Source organism: Amblyomma americanum, chromosome 7 (genome assembly GCF_052857255.1).
Source record: "Amblyomma americanum isolate KBUSLIRL-KWMA chromosome 7, ASM5285725v1, whole genome shotgun sequence".
Lineage (NCBI taxonomy): Eukaryota > Metazoa > Arthropoda > Arachnida > Ixodida > Ixodidae > Amblyomma > Amblyomma americanum.
In genome coordinates, this window is record NC_135503.1 from 56,974,107 (window position 1) to 56,994,026 (window position 19,920).

At 51.8% G+C, this 19,920-nt stretch overlaps 3 protein-coding genes and 1 pseudogene across 3 annotated transcripts; 1 reads left to right on the forward strand and 3 right to left on the reverse strand.

Moving 5' to 3' along the window:
- Positions 1–1,867: 1,867 nt before the first annotated feature.
- Positions 1,868–3,227, reverse strand: LOC144097129 (NPC intracellular cholesterol transporter 2 pseudogene; annotated as a pseudogene).
- Positions 3,228–4,915: 1,688 nt separating this feature from the next.
- LOC144097706 (uncharacterized) lies at positions 4,916–10,504 on the reverse strand. The gene is made up of 4 exons (XM_077630349.1): positions 10,493–10,504; positions 9,526–9,738; positions 8,351–8,644; positions 4,916–5,855 (listed from the first exon to the last, which is right to left on the reverse strand). Exons 1-4 carry the CDS (start codon positions 10,502–10,504, stop codon positions 5,442–5,444), a joined length of 933 nt encoding a protein of 310 aa, XP_077486475.1. The 3' UTR covers positions 4,916–5,441.
- Positions 10,505–10,799: 295 nt separating this feature from the next.
- Positions 10,800–13,599, forward strand: LOC144097707 (presenilin-1-like). Its single transcript, XM_077630350.1, has 2 exons — positions 10,800–11,116; positions 12,346–13,599. The coding sequence occupies exons 1-2, from the start codon at positions 10,892–10,894 to the stop codon at positions 13,597–13,599; spliced, it is 1,479 nt and encodes a 492-aa protein (XP_077486476.1). The 5' UTR covers positions 10,800–10,891.
- A 2,315-nt stretch (positions 13,600–15,914) lies between these two features.
- On the reverse strand, positions 15,915–19,633 carry LOC144097131 (uncharacterized). The gene is made up of 3 exons (XM_077629913.1): positions 18,596–19,633; positions 17,122–17,357; positions 15,915–16,363 (listed from the first exon to the last, which is right to left on the reverse strand). The coding sequence occupies exons 1-3, from the start codon at positions 19,541–19,543 to the stop codon at positions 16,006–16,008; spliced, it is 1,542 nt and encodes a 513-aa protein (XP_077486039.1). The 5' UTR covers positions 19,544–19,633; the 3' UTR covers positions 15,915–16,005.
- Between the last annotated feature and the right edge of the window lie 287 nt (positions 19,634–19,920).

A 19,920-nucleotide genomic window follows, 5' to 3' on the forward strand; every position in this document is an offset into this window, starting at 1 on the left:
TTTCCCTCTCCCTCTTCTTTTGCACGTGTGAATACTGCATATATATGCTGTTGCGAAAGCAATAAACTCAGTTGATAGTTTGCGCTCTATCTGTCATCTTCTGCTCTTTCCTGTGTACGTCTTGTCGTGTGTGCACAACGCCATCCAATGAAAGCTATGCACCAACTCGCCCAGCAAGAAGTTCTTCTACGTCCTGGAGTCCTGGGCTAGGGGCCCAACCCTGCTTTGATGGTCAAGAGTCTGCAGCGATGAAGATGAAGGCCGAACGCTAAACCCTTAATGGACCGAATAAACTTTCTCTCTCTCTCTCTCTCTCTCTCTCTCTCTCTCTACGTTTCTCTTTCTTCCATCCCCTTATAGCTACTGTCTCGTGAGAGGCAAAATACCAACGCGGCTTGCGTGGGGAGATGAGTTTGAGACCCCTGATCTAGGCGAGCTAGTCCCATCGAATACGATCGAGCGCACGCTTAAGTTATAACGAACCTGACGCTCACGTGGATTGCGTTCGTAGTAAATACTCTTCCCCTTTTACTGCCAGAAATACGACGTCTGACGAAACTGGCCTTCATGTCCTGGAAAAGTTTGTTATGCGTGTCAGCTTTCTTCAGAAGAGACCATTTCGCGGCGCTTTCCAAGCTCTGCAAAGCGGTCATACGCATGTTTCTTGCCGAGGCGATACCAACAAACCGCTGTATGAACACGATATAAGATATAACCAATCACGTTAAAGCTTTCGCGGCAACTGATGGCAGGTGTGCCTCCTCGTAATTGTTATCAGACTGTTGTCAGTAGGAGTGTGCTCGTAGTTCTCGTGCAGTGGCTTCACCAGTATATGGTCTGCGATGCCAGAGTCATGATCCGCATCAACGACGTCAACCTAGGCGAAGTCATGTCCGGCTCTCTGTGCATCAATAACGCGTTTCTGCAAATCCGCACGTGTCTAGTCACGTGTAGATGTTTAACAGCATACTCAGTCGTTCCTTATCCCACAAACAATGTTTTACGGAAGGAAGGAATTCCAGACGAAATCCGCTGTCATCCCCATCGCCATGGCCACAATCACGTCCCATCTACAGTGGTGAACAAAGACATCTGAACCGGAACGTCGCCACAGTTCTGTCAACTGCTATGAGTATGCGCTGGTTGATGCGTCAGTTTGCATAAGATACCTTGAGCGCATGAATGACGCCCATGTCCGGTGGCTGAATCTTGCACTTGGAATTCGGTGTCGAGAAGGTCATAGTAATCACTGGTAAAGATGACAACACGTGGTGAATCGCAGTCTTCAAGCACGAGAAGCAGCAAGCATTTTTTTTTTTTTGCCGAACTCAACGCCGGTCCCTGCATCCCATCCTTGTGCACAGAATTCGTTAACGCGAAAGCTTGCCGTGACTTCCAACAGCGCAGAAGTCACCTTTTAAGGCATGCGTTTTTGACGGCACCATTTGGTAAAAGCGCCGTTTTGTGGGCAGTGCGTTGCCTTCTTTATTGCGTGCCTGGGTGCGCACGTTGTTTCCGAATGCAGTTGTCACGGGTGCCAGGAGAAGCTCTTCAGTCCCCGCGCGTACAGTAAGCTCGAGTTTTTCGACTTTGGGGCCGATTATACGGCGCCTCTCCGTTCTTTCCAACTGAGCACGCCGCCATGGTTGTTCGTTGTATCTGAGACGCGGTCCCATTGCCCTAATGCTTATTTTCACGGCCGCGCTACTCTCGTTCGTAATAAGTGGGCGTTCGTTATAACTGCTGCCCTTCTAAGTGGGATTGACTGTGCAAGCTGAAATATCTCATGGCACTGGCATGGCCGTGACCTCCCGCGGAATAATTTTGTGTACCATGCAGAGAATGAGAACGACTCGGGCGACAGCACTGAATCCTTACTCACCGACGCAGAGCGCATGTTCTGCCTGTTTAATAAATGTACGGCCAGTTACATAGAAGGATTTCTTCGAGTCCGCTCGAAGGCGAGTGGATCGTTGCACTGAAATACGCACATCCAGTGCCCGACCGATCACTCGACGATATCCACGGGGAGGAGCACGCAGGCCATGGTTCCCCCGCTTTCGTCACCGAGCGACCACTTGAGTGTGGTCTTCAGCTTGGGGTAAGATGGCTTCACCTCAAACTCCTGCACATACACGTACTTCTCGCCGTTCTTGACGGGGCACTCGATGCCGCTGTCCTTGCACCCGTCCTCGTTGGGCATCTTGAGCGGGATGGGCACCCCAAAGACCAGGCCGTGAGCCTTGGCCTTTACGAGGCCGCTATCCACGGACGACCAGAACTCCACGTTGAGCGTCACGTTGGTGCCCTTCTGCAGGACGTAGTGCTCCTCCTTGCAAGGCGTGTTCACCGTCAGGTCGAGCACCTGGCCGTCGTCCGCCGAGCAGGGCTTCCAGAAGGCTAGACACTGTCCCGCCATCGAGGCCACAACGAGGAATACGAGCGCCACGCCAAATGGCGATTGCACAAGCCGCACCATGATGAGTGGTGGGCTTTCGGTCGTGAAAAGCGTCTGAGGGTGACTCGCACAACGTGTGGTATTTGGCTTCACGCCTGTCTTGTGGTCTTCTAGAGTCGACTGGAACGCCGGATCGCTGCTGTCCCGAGGAAAGCCGCACCAACTGTTGTGGCGACGATAACGCGCAGCCTGTCGAACGACCGCGTGGTTCGATGACAACTGTGCTGTTTCTGCTGCGACTGCCAGCAGCCGTCAGCACGCGTAGACAGGTGTCTCTTTCGCTGGCGACGCGGTTCCTTGCGCGGCCAACTGACGATCACACTGCCGCCGGCGTCGCACTTGTTTTGTACGCGTTTTGCCGTGCGGCAAGAGATAACGAGGTCTGCGCGGGTTTGGAGTTTCGGGTCACTGAGCGGCACCCCTTGGGCGACGACGGCAGCTCCGCGCAAAAGATATGATTGCCGGAGTCAGTGCAAACACTCAACCGCTTACAACGTTGCTTGTTGTCCTCCAGTTGACGCACACTAACGAGAACACTTGCTCTCGGAGTTGACCGTGCAGCACCAATAGTTAGTCCCCTAGCTTGCGGATAATTGCAATCGTCCGATGAGATCGACTTACCAAACGCATTCACTGGCTTGTAACGGGAGGTCGCGCAAAGGGGCCAAGTTTTATATCGCAGCGGGCTCCGTTCCCCTGGCTGTCGTCGCCTTTACTTACTTTTTGTTGAGTTGCGTCCGCGTGCATTGCGTGCTCTCACTGAGACGCCCGTTAGCGACCTCTTCGTGATGTTTGTGCTGAGGAGATTGTGGGCGGGAGGAGAGCTTTCGAGTCGATAAACCGTGCATCCGCCATCCGGCGGAAAGGGGTCATTATAACTTTGCAGCCTTGAGGAGTAATCGCTTTCGGAGTACAAAGTTGCCGCTTTCTAAGACGACATTTTGAAACTTTCTTTTTTTACTTCGCTGAAATATAACCCGAGCGCAGCTTTAGTTGCGGCAATGATTGTGGTATATACGCTGCGGTAATGTTTCCTTTTCCGTGCCTGCTGTGTGCAAAAATACCACGTGTGTGTGTATGTGTGTGTGAAAGAGAAACCCTTCACACAGTGAGCAGCCAACTGACTCAGACCAGTGCCTGCTATCAATAAACTCTCTTACTCGTCTAAAAATGCAACAAAGGAGGCACTGTTCACTGCTGTTCCTTTGCTCCATTTGAAAGGGATACGTCGCCAAGCAGGCCTACCCACAGCCTATGCTTGCCGAAGCAGTCTCGCCAAGCTCGGTATGCATGCTGAATCATGTTGCACGATATGCTAACGCAGTACCCGCGTTTACCTTGCGCGGTATGTTTGCTTATCGTTCCATTCACAGATCTCTGCCTGTGTGTACAGGGATATTTAGAGGATATATACTTATATGGTGCGCAGCCTGGTTACTCTTAATCACACTGTACGCACATATCAATGCAGCTACTCTTCAATGCACTGTTGAGCCAAAATTTTTGCTTTCCACCCGAGTCAGGCAGCCGCATTTTAGTGAATTCCACAGCCTCAGGTTGTCGAAAAAGCTCAGTATATTTCCACTTCAAGAATGAGCCTTCAGGGCCGCAGTAAATGCGCTTTTTTCTGCCGATCGTGCCAATTTCAGAAACAAAATTTAATGCAGAAAGCTGAGTTTGAGTAGCATTGCTGAAAAGTCGCTCCGGAAGCTCCGCACTTTTCGTTTCACCCATCTCGAACTAAAGGATTGAACACTGCAGCCTAAGGCAATGTGCGACACATATCAAAGCTTGTAACTGTCAGACTGCTCCGCATTAAGGCATGGTCGCTACCTAAAAGTGGCCAATTATTGACCTAATCATTGACCCGTCGTCAAAAAATTCAGGGGGGCACTTCGTTGACCTAAAGTGCGCTGAGGCGAAAGCCTTTAGCGCGGTGTTGCTGCTGTGTCACTGATGTGTGGTTGAGATGTTTAAGTACACAATTGTTTGTGAATCTTAAATGCTGGAAAAACTGGAGGGCGTTTGGGAGACATCCGTCCGATTCAACGCCTTTCCGCACTCTCTCTCCAGCGTCCTAGACAAGAACTACATATGCGCTGGCAGGAAGTAGCGTAGTCGTTAGCACGCTCGGCTGCGGAACGTAAGGATGGTGGTTCGAATCCCATTGTGCACAGATTTTTTTTTACCGAGTTTCTGAAGAGCGTGACACCGGACGGACAGGCTCGTTGCCGCGAGTATGAGCCATTAAAGGCTTATACACCTTAAAAGGTTTGAAAACGTACCCGAAGATACAAGCTTGATCCCTGGAAAAGCCATGCAACTGGTTAGGAAATGCTCATGCGGTTTTAAAGAACAGGTATGGTCGAAATGACGGCGGGTTAAGAAATCTGAACATCCCACATATGAGCTGGATGTTCTCCAAGGACACCATGCAGCAAGGAACACTTCGCAACACAGTGCACGTTTTATTTTGGATGCACTCTGCCTTCGAAGTTGGCCTGCTATGCCTACGGCGTGGCGAGACACGTCAAGGCCTTTTCCCCCCTGAAATGTCCAGCAACCACCTCAGGGCATCGGACGGGCTGTTCGAGTTTACTGTGAGAAACAACCTTTTTCCTTCTTCGCAGCCGCCAACAAAAGGTTCCATCTTTGCGAGACAGCATCGTGCCGAGGCTTCGAGCACAAAGAATGAAAGGCCTACGTCGTTTCAGCAAGCTTGCTGCCAGCCTACCCACCAAGACCTCTGCACGCGATTCTGTAGACAGAGGGGCAGAGTGCGCGTAGAGTTCTCTGGCAGGAGCTTCCTTTTGCTGTGCTGACGAAGCGCAGGTTTGAGTCAAATGTCACTCAGTCAAAGCATAGCTTAGCACGTTCCAGCTGCGAGCCCTTGCACTCCTTGTAGCACACGCGAAAATCCCCAAGAGAATGCAGTAGGGTCGTTGTAACACCACCAGGAGAACACGCGAGTCTGCTTCGAGCACTAGCCGATGTCGTCTGTGGAGTGCAGGCTGAGTCTGGACGGCCTCCGGTAAGTCTGGTTCTTCTTGTACTCCTGGCAGGGCTGCTGTCCCGAGGCTAACGATTGGCCAACCGGCTGTCCCGCGCCACTGCTGCCGTGGATGACGGTGATGGGCACGACCCTCTCGTTCTCGACCAGAGGCGGGTCTTTCATGGGCACGTCCACCGTGAGGAAGCCGTCTTCGGTGAGGGAGCACGACACGCGCTCGCAGTCAGCTCCGTCCGGGAGCAGGTAGCGGCGCGTGAACTCCTTGACGATGATGCCCTTGCGGCCACGGTCCTCGGTGCGCACCGCCTGGATGACGGCGTGCTTGCCACACGTCTTCACCGTTAGATCCTCGGGATTGAACTGCCGCACGTCGAGCACCACTTTGAACTGCAATGGAGTTGAGACACAGTGCCTCAGCGCTCGGCAGAAGAGCGGCTAAATCGGCAAGTCAAAGACGTTTCTGATTCCAGAGCACCGAACGTGACATGTGGAGGCACTGGGTTAGTATCCCACCGGCGGCATGCGGTTGCCTTTCCTTCTTTCAATAAATGACAGTTCACGTAAAAATTGATTATATGGCTAATTTTCCACTATTCAACGTCGCAAATTCAAAACGCATTCCTTTGGTTTCAGTGACTGTTGGCTTCTCTATTATGTATGTCTTAACGGTGCCTTTTTTCCTTATCTTTGTTTGCTCTTTGGTTCCCTAATGCAATTCCACAATCCGAAGTAAGTAAAAAGGTGCGCGTCTGTCACTTTAGCAAAGCTTCGCCAATGTGCCAGTATCGTGTTAAGTGTTATTTTTCTTGTCTTTTCGCTTACCTTGTTGAAGCAGCAAACTTCATACCCGATGCACACTGTTGTGATACGTGCTCTAAGCACCTTAAGTGCATGCCAAAAAAAAATAAACTCTGATTAGCTGAGCTGCATGAAGGCGCCGCATAGCTTTTTGCGGCTTCAATGTGCTACATTTGTAACTCCATCTTTGCTAGAATCACGGCCACACAACATCTCCTTCCACATCCAGCTTCGATCGCGCTTTGCCCACATCCAACCCCTGCCACGGGAGCCCAGCACTCTGGCGTCCTCCCAGCTTCTGCCCTTATCCGCTTTCCCTCGCTCACGCGGAACAGGAAATCACTCCACAGACAGCTCCCGTCGTAAAGAACTCCCTTTGCCATGTGTTGGTGGTGGGAACTGCTTTAAGTGGACGTCAGTAAGTATTGCCCCTGAGGGAGGTATACAGTGAACGGTATCAGGAACGCCAAAGAGAGAAAGCTCTGCCCTGGTACTGCAAAGGCCTTCCTCAATGGCGCGCTGCATGCAACTTCGGGCGTAAGGTTTACGAGCGGCTCAGATACGATAAAATTGTGCCCGAACTGCAGCACTCAATTTATTATCCCTGCGCATTTCAAACAGGGAATGAACGAGAAATGAGGACGCGGTAACCAGCAGAGCGCAGTGAATACCCCTGTCTACTAATTAAGCATGGAAGCTATCAGTAGATTCCGCGCACTATAGGTGCGGCTTCGTATTGTCGTAAGCGACTGACATGGGTAAACACTGCTGTTTGCTTATGACACAGCGCTCTCATGCCTCATCGATATTGCCACTAAGGGTGCCGGAAACCACTATCTGGGACAGCCAAGGGAGGCGCCTATTTAGCTTTTCTAGCGATCGAGGCAGTCCAAAAATAATTCTGAATGGGAGTGCAGCAACGCATGTACAGTCGGTGTTAGAAGCGTACGGGGTCGCGTTCTCGGAAACAAATGTGGTTTAGCGCAGTTATTTAGCCACACCATCGCGGTCCACTCGCATAACAATGACAGCGAATGGAGCATGCATTAAGCGCCAACTCCAAGAGCCCTCCTGGACGTACGCGTTCAGCGTCGGCGGCGTACGCCAAAACCGGTCTGCGCATGCGCACTGCAGGAGACGCCAGCGAGCCTCGATGAGGCGCCGATATCTGTCCGTGCTAGATATTGGCGTCAGCGCACGGGCGCTCATGTACGCGTCGGAAGAGGGGTCAAGTTTAAAACAATCGGAGGATCTCGGGGGCCCTTGGTGCTTTTTTCTTCATGGCTTGAGGCTCTTTCAGGTTCCGAGAACTCTTCTTCGCGGTTTAAGTTGACCTTTCATCGCCCCCAACCCCTTCTCTCCACGGCTTGAAATTCTCTCCCTCGGCTCGAGAGGGGAAGCGAGCCAGCACCAAGAACATGGAGATGCATGCCCCTTTTCGACGCCCGCTTCGGCGTACGCCAAGAGCGCCGACGCTGGGCGCGTATGCCCAGGAAGGGCCCTTGGAGTTGGCGCTTTATGCCGTCGTTTACTTGCAACCATTTCAGGCGACTGGCTTGTGTGACTACGGTCAAATACACTCGGAACAGAAAGGAGTAAAAATAGAGTAAGTTCCCCTCTAGCGCACACCCTTTTATAAAAGGGAGTGCGCAAAAAGACAGCTTACTCCCTTTTTACTCCCATATAGGCGTATTCCTGTTAGGAGTTTGTTTCCGCACACCTGTATCCCGTAAACTTTTGCTGTACAATACTCAGCTTTTAACGTTTCCCTCAACCTGAATTCTCCCCTGTGTTTCCTCTAGACTTTTTCCTCTGGGACAACCACCATGCCCCACCTCCCCTAATATCACCTATAGTATGACGTTAAAAGAATGTTTAAGAAACCTTGCTTTTGTGATGCTTGCAGACCGTACGCTCCATGTAATTTGGACGAAATCGTCAAGGCTGTGCAGTCTGACGTTTGGATGCGATTAATTGGCAATCTTGATAAAGCGCTAAAACGGAGTTTAGCGGCGGCCGTCTCCTAAATTGGGGGTAATTCTCGGCAGCACGACGACCCGACAGGCACGTGCCCGCACGCTCACCTGTGTCGAGGACGGGTGCGACTGGCACAGCTTGTCTCCCGCTGACGAAGGCGGTGGAGAGATCGAGCCGCAGCGGTAGTCGTCCCCCGCGTACCTGTGGCCGCTGCCGTGGCGTCCCCGGCCATCGCTCTTGTGCCGGCGTCGGCTGGCGTTGCGGCAGCGGTGCGGCTGCTGCTGACGCTGCTGCTGCTGGTGCGGCTCCAGGTCGTCGAAGCTTCGCGCAGAGCTGGCCAGCCGTTTGTGATTTTCCCACGAGCCATCGCGGCAGCACTCGCGGCATCGGCACCGGCGCCGCTGCAATGGGGCGTCAACAGTTAAGCTACAGTGTTGTCGCAGTTGTTTTAGTTGCCTTAATATTTGGATCGTTCGTATTGAAAAAGAGGACTTTAATAATAATAATAATAATAATAATAATAAAATAATAATAATAATAATAATTGGTTTTGGGGGAAAGAAATGGCGCAGTATCTGTCTCATATATCGTTGGACACCTGAACCGCACCGTAAGGGAAGGGATAATAAAGGAGGGAGCGAAAGAAGAAAGGAAGAAATAGGTGCCGTAGTGGAGGGCTCCGGAATAATTTCGACCACCTGGGGATCTTAACGTGCACTGACATCGCACAGCACACGGGCGCCTTAGCGTTTTTCCTCCATAAAAACGCAGCCGCCGTGGTCGGGTTCGAGCCCGGGAACTCCGGATCAGTAGTCGAGCGCCCTAACCACTGAGCCACCGCGGCCGGGAGGACTTTGTTGCCGAATCCATAAAGGAAGTGAAGGAAGACGCGGGTACCATTTTATCGGACCCCCTCCACTCTTCCTTCCTAAATACCGTCCTTTCCATCCTGTCAGCCCTGAAGCTTTCGCGCCGATTCGCAGGGATTCCATCTGGGACGGTGCGCACTCGCGATATTGGACCCTTACAAACACAACAGCGCACACGCGCGTGGGATACGTAATGGACACTCCGCCCAGACGCACCGATGCCCTTATGAGGGGCGTACACCCGTAGAGCATGTGCATTCCTTGAAGAAGGACGTTCTGGAGGGCTAGTTGGTTCATGATGAACAGAAAGGGTATAAACTGCGCGAACAAGACGGGACGAGAGGTCTGTCGATTTGTGTGCCTCTCGTCCCGTCTTGTTCGCGCAGTTTATACCCTTTCTGTGCATTCCTTACCTGCGAGGAGCGGCGGCCTACCGGGACGGGTCCTCCTCCGTCCTGCCGCGAGCAGTTGGAGCCGCTGGCGGCCCCCTTCCGCCACAGGGTCGCCAGCTCGTCTGCGGGACTGCTGGGGCGACGCTGGGCGAAGGGTCCGGGTCCGCTGCCGTGGGCGGGCAGGGTGGCGGCGGGAGCTGCGCTGCTGGGGTGTCGTCCTCCGCCAGACACCGCCTAGCGTAGCGTGTCGCTGCAGGACTGGCCTCCTCCTCCTCTTTCTACCGCGCGAGGCCACCGTGCCGCCCGAGCGTCGCCTTCCTCTTCCTTTTCCTCCTATTTCTCGATGCAGATAGAGTTGAGAGAAAGAGCTCTTTAGTTCCCCCGCGCACTTTCCGCCTTCCTCCTAACTTAACGAGATCGGAGAGGGTATCCCTTAGAAGAAAAATGGCTGGGGCGGCCCTTACCCAGTCGGTCACTTGCTGATAGGGCTCGATGTAATCCACACCGGCTGCAGATGTGGATGTTTGCCACCTACTCTGGACTTGTGCAGGGACAAGGTCTTAAAGGACAGGAATGTTACAGAAAGTGGAAGAACTGCAGATTAGGATAGTTGGTGTTGATGCATAGTGGTGGTTCAACAGCGCAAACACACACAGACCAAGTAAGAGACGAGACACACAAACCAGCGCTGAACTTACAACTGATTTTTTACTGGGAAGAAGCACGTCATATATACACGCACGTAAAAACACAGCGCACATGCGCAATGTCAACAAGACTCCTTGTACTAGTACAAAGTAAAAACCGCTTTAAAAGCACGTGTGCATCTGCAGAACCGCTACAACCCTATGTAGCATACTGATTTCTCGAAGCGATAATGTAACAGATGGTGTAAATAAATAAATAAAGTTTTTTTTCTCTCTCTCTCTCTCTCTGAGACTGCATTGAGGGAAAAACTGGCGGGGACGAAGCTCAGAGGAACGGAGACGAGGCTCACCATGGCCGAGTGGTACGCTGAATCTTTATTTGACGAGGACACACTATTGGCGCTATTTATAGTGACAGGTCACGTGGCACAGTAACTATTTCACAATAATACATCTACGAGGCCAAGACGCAAGACAATCCACTGAACTGAAACCAGAACCAAAACCACGATGCCACAAAAACAATAGAAGTGCCCTCTTGCCGCACTGCATTATCACCGGCTACCCGTCTTGAGAAGAATCGAAGAAGAAAAGAGGGAAGATTCCAGCAGACGGCGCGTGCGTTCATTCAGTCCACGGCAGCCCCCATGGATACTCAACGTGCAGTCAATTTTTTGGGACGGCTGTACGAGGAGGTCCTGCGCCAGGTCATTACGCTTGTCACGGCCGTCTCCATCTGCATGCTCACCGTGAGCGTGCTCATTCGGGCACTCGAGAGCAGCCGCAACGACAACCTGCGGCTGGGATACGTGCGCTACCAGGACCGGGACGATGAAGGAGACAGTGCTGAGCCCGTCATGATGATGGGCTCGTTCGCGAACGCCTTCAGCTTCCTCGCGGTCATCATGATCGTCAACTGCACCCTGGTGCTGCTGTACAAGGGTGGCCACTACAGGATCATACAGGTGAACTAGACAGCGCAGTATCTACGTCCCAGCCTCGCGGGAAATTTCATCTAGCCTGCATTTAAGCCCGCTACCGAGCTACCAACCATCTTAGAGAGTTGCAACCCTACTTTGATTGGGGCCTGGGCGGCCGTAAGAAGTGTGTCGAGACTCAGGATGGCGTGACGAATGACGTTTTATTCAGGCGGGTTGTGTTTATATAGGGGAATAACCACGTGATAACTAACATCCAATAACAAGTACGCGGACACATGTAAAAGCACGAAGTCAATCCAATAAATTACGGAGAGCACTTATGACTACTTGCGTGCTGTCAATGCGAAAACATGCACGCGGGGTGCTCAGCTGCGGCGATGGCGTACTACTCTAACGCAGTGACCAGCGAGGCTGATGTGCTCGCGCTACCCGAATGGAAGCTGATGGAGACGTAGCCCAAACCCAGCGCGAGAAATTTGCAGTTTAGCGGGTGGCGAGTTGTGCTGGGGTAATGGCGCAGTGCTGTAATGAAGTGGCCAGTGGAGCTGATCTGTTCACGCCGGACTGGATACGAAACCCATTTGTGGAGGAGTTTTATTTAAGAAATTTTATTTTTCTTTCTTTTCCTGATTTAGGCACTGCCGATGACGTCATGAAGTCGCTCGGTTTTTGGACAGTATCATATCATGATGATGATGATGATGATATATGGCCTGTAGTGCGGGGTGGACAACGCCGGATTTTCCGCCCCATGAGCCGTATAATGCTTTCGCATTAATAAATAGAAAACAAAACAAAAACTCGCGACACAACCAAAACAGCACCTACGGTGCTTTAGCATGAGTTATGAAATTTATGTTAATCTAGTTACGAGACTCAAATTTTAATCTAAAATGATAAAACAGTATAGATTGGTACGTTCTTTCAGCTCAATTATTCAGCAATTTTTGTCGGAGACCCCTCCAAAAACGCTTAATGTAACATGACTGATGCTCCCCGACTGCGGGCTGCAGCGGCACCTGCTGCTTAGTTAACCCCCGTAATGATATTTTGAAACGTGCGCTACTGAGCACCAATTAGCGCGCTTTCACTCTGTGCTAGTAACTTAATGAGATTACATGCTGTTACAAGTATCGCGTTTTGGCAGTGTTTGCAGCTAAAACAAAAGGCTTTGGTTTAAATTTCAAACTTTTGGGATTTTTAATTTCATGTGTGTTCTGCGTCCGTCACTGAAAACAATCCCGCTACTGCAGGCGTGGCTGATGACTGGCTCGGCTATCTTGCTCTTCGCCACGGGCTACTACTACGGCGGTCGGCTACTCTTTTACTTCAACGTGGCGGTGGACCACGTGACTTCCTCACTTATCACGTGGAACGTGGGCGTTACCGGCATCGCGGCGCTCTACTACAAAGGACCATTCCTGATGCAGCAAGGATATCTCATATATACATCCGTGCTCATGGCCATCGTCATAGAGGAGTCCCTCCCTGAGTGGACCTCCTGGATCCTTCTGGTCCTCATCTCCATCTGGGACGTGTTCGCTGTGCTGTGCGTTGTGGGGCCGCTTCGAATGCTCCTCGAGACGGCCAGCGAACGCAACGAGCCGCTCTTTCCCGCTCTCATCTTCTCCACTTCGGCGTGGTGCTACGAAGTAGGCGAACGCACCGCCAGCCTGACCCACGTCCACGCCTCTTGTTCGGCGGCGACTGATGCCGAGCTGCTGGTTGTCACGAATGATCACGACGCGCACACTACCACGTCAAAGACACCATGTTACTGCCTACCCGATGACGAACACAGAAACGCACTGCCTTCCAAACCAGAAACGTCGTACTCGCTGGTTCGGCTGACAAACGACAAAACCTTGAACGCGACCTCTGCACTTAAAGCAGCAGCGCTAGTGGTGCATCCGGTTGAAAATTCCAGTGCTGTGCAGTTGCTTCCAGGAGTCTACGATGCATCAAATGCCATGACAAGCTCTGGAGCCACTAGATACACGCCGGACAAAAACACTACAGGCCCCCCGAGACAGCAGGCGCAAGCAGGGCAGAATCCAAGGAGATTCCATACTATATTTGACAGTAAGGTCCCCGACACCCAGCGACATCAAGCAGCTTCTCTCGTTCCGGTCGGTAATAGCCGTGTCTGCGGAACCTGTCGTCAACACATTATCCAAATCCGGGGCGCTGAGGGTGCTAGACCAAACACGCAGGAACCGACAGCGGATGACACGTCCGGTGACCGGGGAATGAAGATGGGCTTGGGAGACTTCATCTTCTACAGCGTTCTCGTAGGCAAGGCCTCGAGGCACGGTAGCGCTGCTACCGTGGTGGCCTGCTACATGTCCATTATAGTGGGCATCTTCCTCACGCTCACCCTGCTGGTGTTGCTGCAGAAGCCCTTGCCAGCGCTGCCCCTGTCAATCAGCCTAGGCATGCTTGCCTACTTCTCCAGTGTCTCCCTCACCGAACCGTTTCTCGAGGAAATGGACTCTATGACATTCTAGCTACTACTAAAGTCGGCACACGAAGCAGCGCCGCTCACATGTATGCCATGTGAAGCTTTATCAATTAATGTATTGCATCCTCTCTGTGCGTCATTGCGTGCGACTAAAAATGCTCGCCTTAAGCAACTCCCACATCTTGGTGTATTTGCTGTTGTTTAAAAAGGAGTTTACAATTTCTTTGCTACATCCACATAAAATTTCTGCCTTATTCATCACTCATTAGAACTAAGGCCTTCCTCACTCTTCTCGAGCGTAGGTCTCGGACAGAAGCCAAAGCACCCAAGTGTGTGGATTTCACATCTGGCTAGCCTCCCGTAAACACGGGAGAATTTTCGCCACTCTCCGCATGCATTAACTGCGGCAGGCAAACCATTTCTTTAGAATGCATTGCACAACATCATCATCTGGACACTGTCCCATCAGCACTTACCTGTACCAAAACTTGGCCAATCCCCCACCATGGGTATGTGACATCGTTTTTGAGGCAACAACAACTTACCTGCACGCCAGCGAGTTTCCAAATCTCGTCTTCCCACCTTGTTCCGGGTGCGTCCTACTTCCCTTCGTATTCACTTTTGCTGCCATACGGAACCATCAGTTGTCTGTTCCCTACATCAGATCTCCCACCCAGACCCATCTCAATTTCCCCTAAGGTACTCATATAAATTTGATTTCTATTCATAGCTCGCTGGCTGTTCTTGACCGGCAAGCCACCAAAGAGTATGCAAGTTGGCAGCAGCCCACTGTTATACGTTTAGAAATTTTTATCATGGTTGGGTACCAAGGCGGCAAATGGCATATTTGGTTTATGGTTTATGGTTTATGGGGGGTTTAACGTCCCAAAGCGACTCAGGCTATGAGAGACGCCGTAGTGAAGGGCTACGGGAATTTCGACCACCTGGGGTTCTTTAACGTGCACTGACATCGCACAGTACACGGGCCTCTAGAATTTCGCCTCCATCGAAATTCGACCGCCGCGGCCGGGATCGAACCCGCGTCTTTCGGGCCGGCAGCCGAGTGCCATAACCACTCAGCCACCGCGGCGGCCGGCATATTTGAACGGCAACAAATAGCAAATATAGCATAATACCTCAGCTTCAGTGAGCCACGAACCAGGTTATCCTAGATACTTCAGAGAAACCCGCCACTAAAATTTCAAAATAGGCTTTTTGATGTATAAAAAGTGCTTCAGTGGCATAGTAATACCACACAAGTCTAATTAGGCAATCAGATGATCCTGAGAATGCTAAAAAATTTTAATCTTAGGCGTACACATATACCAGGACGGAAGAGATTGCGCACAAGGGAGACCACCTATAGTCCAAGGCGCAGGCTACACTTTCCGACCTTCCTTGGGCTATATTAATAAGGACAGGCCATTCTTTAGCTTGTGTAGCTTTAGTTAAGCTCTTTTTTTTTTGGCCGCGAACGGCGGTTATTTTCCCAGGCCAGGGCTGTTAGCCTTGAGCGGTTAGTCGCCTGGTGGAGTCGATGTATCTTGACTGCTTTTTCCGAAATGGTGTTAAGTTTTGTCCCAGTTGCTTTTGTCCCTGTAGATGGCGGGGCCATTTGTTTGAACACAACTGATGCAGGAAGAGCTTCGAGTTGTTACTGCATATTTTTTGGACAGGTGAGGCGATTCGGTATAAAAAATTTTATGTAGGTAATCTAATGTCCTGTGCCTGGGTGAACTTGTAGTCGGTTCTACATTTGACACTTCGACTACTCAGGCTTTTGTCCCCCACCACCTCTCTTGCGTGGAAGGGATCGCCCGTGATGTCCTAGCTAACCTGCTGCGCTTTCGAAGATGCTGGTCCCTGCTGGCGTTTTGTTTGTGTACCGGTATACACAATGCCGGCTGACAATGAACTCATTTCTAACAATTCTGTCTTTGGCGGATTTGACTTGCCCCCTTATTCGTGTAGAGCTCTCAGCTCCTCGTCCTCTGCAATGCCGCAGTTGCTGGCATTTCGGGCTCTGCGCCAATACCTGCAGATTTGATTTGCGGTGTGATACATTGGGTGATCCTCACCCAACAGCAGAGTGCGCCTCAGACGTGCTAAGCTCTAGTCTGCGCTCGGGTTCGCACGCTGCCTCCGACAGCAGCTGTCTTGCTCGATGCAGTGAGATTGGTCTGCTTCACTCTAAACACGAATACGCGTATATGGTGCTTGTGTCAACTATTACCCAACTACACCAACTTCCCAACTACATGCTGCTGTCACGGCGCTTCGCTCGAAGAACCAACACAAAAACTTCGATAAACTTTTTTTTTATATATCAGCGCCAAATTACAGTCATGTTCGCGAACTGCGCACTGTTTGGAAATCACAAAAGCCTCTAAAAACCGCGATGTTACAAGAAGAACATAACACAAGGATAGATGCGAGCCAGACCGCAGGTGTCTTAGACATGAGGTCTGTTCCAGCAGGAAACTAGACACGCCTCCAGGCTGTGGAACCGGTTGGCGCCGGTAAGGCATCGGTGTTCCTGCAGAGCTTCGATGGAAGACCGCAGACAACGCAAGGGACCGCCCTCTGGGGGTGTGTGCGCGAAGAACGGGTACTTGAGGTGGCTCGTCGTGCAAGACACGACACGAGGACGCCGGCACCATCGCCGTGGTCTTGGGCCTTTGCAGTGCTTCTCGCACTCCTGAACTGTGCGGAACACGTCACTTCCGCTCGCCGGGCAGCCACCCGACGGAAAGCTCCAGGGCACACACTTCTTCCCTCGGAGGTGCCACCAGCTGGACAGCACGTCTTGCCTGCATAGCACAAGTTGAAGACTGTCGTGAATACCGCATCTTCTGGCTGCTCAGGTGCCGCTTTGTAAAGATCGCATGCCCTGGATAAAGTCATTCTCAGGCGATTTAGCGCTGTTACGAGCTAAAATCCAACTGAACGAGTTTAACGACTTAGGGTAGCCCCATACAAGACAGAGAACAGCAAAGGTTTGAAGTGTGGGAAAGAAAAACGGAAGCCAATTGTGCTTGAAGTGCACCATGAGAACAGAAGCCCAGCATATCGGAGAGAAAGACAGGTGAGATAATGAGATTTAGGATTGCTAGGATAGGGCGCCGCCAGAAACGGCACAGAACACGGCTTTTATAAGGTCGATTAGGAACGTCTTTGTCCTGTAGTATGACTGATATGATACGAGAACTGTAGGACGTCGTAAAAGCAATTAAAGTCGTAAGCATTTGAGCGGTACACGAAGCCAGGCCCGAGACCCGCCACAAAGTGCCTTAAACACATACTCGGTGCAGGCACACGCTATTCTAGTTAGATGGCTTGCACGTAACTTCAGCTGCGTCATGACGCTGTTCCACGAGTAGCTTCCTGTGGGTTTCCACGAAGCAGGTGGCGATAATCAGATTAGACAGGTAAACCAATGTCACCCGTGGAGGCTTTCTACAAGTGACTTTCTGCACGTGGCTGCCAAAGCCTACACGCGGCTTGATCGCCGACCAGTTTTGACTAGAGAATCCCGGCCATCAGTGATTCGAAGACCATGTGTTCATACCTTGCGCAGCTGGTGAAGAGCGGCTCGTCGAAGCAGGCGCCCTGAGGGCGCTTGGCAGAAACGCAGCTCTGGCGGCAGTGGCGCATAGAGGCGAACCTGTTGGCGCCCCGGTTGCAGAGGTGCAAGGCGTCAGCCTCCGCTTCGATGCAGGCGTTGGCGGCACGAAGGAAGTGGAACTGACGCCGTGGTCTGCGGTTGCAGTACGAGTAGAACACCGCACCGCACATGGGCCGCTTCTGCGTGCACACAGGACAAGGAAAAAGCATTCGTCACTTGAACCGAAGCACCGCAGAGGTTTACCACATTTCGCCAGTTACAGTAAATATACGCTACGGTATGTGGAATTCCACATCCTGAAGCCGCATGTGGGCTATGCAGGATGCAGCAGTGGGGGGTAAAGTTGCGCCTTGGCTAAAGTTGTGCGGAGGTCAATGAAGCTCTTTCATTAAAAAAATCTTTATTTCGTGCTTATAGTGGTAACATGGGAGGACAGACAAAGGAAACAAATCCTTGGGGCGTCCCAGGTCCGGGTCACTCGATTGGGCGGAAGGGTTCAGTCTGGAGTTCGGCGCGCTATGATAGCAACCCCCCAAAAAGGGGGTGACGTATGCCGCCGAGCGGAACCATAGCATTGAGCGGGATGCCGCTTAAATAGAGCCCCAGTTACCCAAAGGTAACTGGTAACGCGGGTGGAGGGGAGGGAGGGGAAGGGTGGTTAGTGCGGAGTTATTTAAATAATATGCTGCATTGTGCTATATGGAACCCTGTTCGTACGGGTTTCACTCTCCAGCCCCACCGCGTATACCCACCGCTTTTACAATGCGTAGATCTCCTACAGGTGTCCGAGAAGAAAAAGGAAGCATGAAAGGCACAGAGATTGCTTCACAACGCGCACTAGCAGTGGAAGGGCATTAAGCCAACGAGCGTCCGACGTACCCACCCTGCAGTTCAGATGCCCACCTTATCATCAGCATGGGTGAAGTCGCTCAGCTTCTGTCAGTGTTCGTCAGGGGCGCTTTTAATATGCTTCATGCAAGGATCTATCGCTGGCTGTATCGTCCCGAAAGAGTCTTTGACGGCCAGCGTTTACTCCTTAAAGAATGCGACCGCTTTAAGAACGCGTGCTCGCGTGCCCACCATGGTTTGAGAGCACGCAGTGATGCTCCATGTCCACCATGGCAGTGCATCTTCAACAACCGAATCACGACGTCATTCCCTTATCGGCGCCTTGTCAACTCTTCCAGGGCAACCTCTCACGACCAATCGTTAATTGCCACCTGGCTCGGAGGTCAGTTTGCTCACAATCCGGTGGAAAGGTTGTGAACACGCCGCAAGCTCAAGTGACTAAAGTGGTCCACCTATAGCTGCTTCTCCGCGGACTTTTTGCTCACAACGGCGACGACAACGCCAGATTTTCTGCTGAACGGGACCCTTAACGGTGCCGCGTTCAAAACACAAAAATTCTGATACTCACCGGATGACTGGACGGAAAGGACATTAAGTCCTCGGTGGCCGCTTCGGCATCGACTTTCACGAAATTGTCCGTTGGGTGCTTACGGGTATTACGGCTTCTCCTCACAGTCCTCATCGGTGGCCTGCGAACTTTCGCCTTCCTTGTCCAATCATTGGCTGCGGTGGACGTCTTTGCGTTGGCCTCCAAAATTTCAAAGACAGGGGTAGCAGCTGTCTTGTGGCGGCGGTCGCCTGCGAAGAATTTGTTCCAGCGACCTTCTGTGGACTCCTCGGTCTTCGTCGACGAGTTGCCTTTCTGGCCGGCGTCAACAGGGAACTCTTCCAGCGGCGGTAGTTCGCGCACTCGATTGATCGGGAACGAGAAAAGCAAGCGATTCGTCCCCGCCATGGTGGATACGGCCGACATCAGAAGAATCGCGGCGAAGGCCAAGATGGCTACGGCAGGCGCGCAAGAAGACCAGGGAAGACGGCTACGACCAGCCTCACCGGGCCTAGAGTCCTGGTGACTTTTGTGCGGAATCAGTTGAGATGTGCTGGCCTCGCTGGTATCGCTAGTGGTCAGGTACGTACTGCTTGCTGTCGCATCTGTCCCGCTCACGCTGTCTGTAAAGGAGGGGCTGTGCGTCGTGAACGACTCTCTGGTGCCTCCCGACGCATCATCGGGGCTCGACGCCGAGAGTGTTGCCTTCCGAGAGGGTGCAGGCTCGACACCCATCGTCTCGACGTGGCGCTGCTTTGTTCTCGAAGGTGGCTGCGCGTCTAGATTCCTTCCATCTTGAAATCTTTGTAAGTTTAGACCATGATGGTCGTTCTCACCGAACCACTGATAGCCTGAATACAGGCTAAGCCGCGGTCCTGTCTGCTCGGTGACGCCGTGGCCATGACCTGGATTGGTGGCGCCTTCATACGACGGGAAAAACTGAGTAGTCTCTCGGTGTCGTTGAGCCATGCCGCTTGATTATAATTCAAAATCCTTCTTCAGGTCTGGCTTCTCGCAGGCGACCGCTTTTTTTGTGCTATAACACCGCGTGAATACCGCAGCGCGTGAACTCGCTTCTTCCCCCTCTTCTTAGTTGGTTGGTTGGCCCCAAACGAATATGGCACATACCTACTGCGGGGGAGTGGCCAATTCTGGCAGCATTTAACTTGTCCAGAAACTGAACAAGATACAAACTGTAGTGTGCGTAAGCTTCACCTTGGCTTTATGTAAGCAGAGTTCTGTTTTTACGTCGCGTAACCAGCTGCCACATTTAGCCATTTCTAACGGGGCACAACAATATCGTGGCAATAGCCTAGTTAGTCGATGCTCACTTGAGGGACACCGTC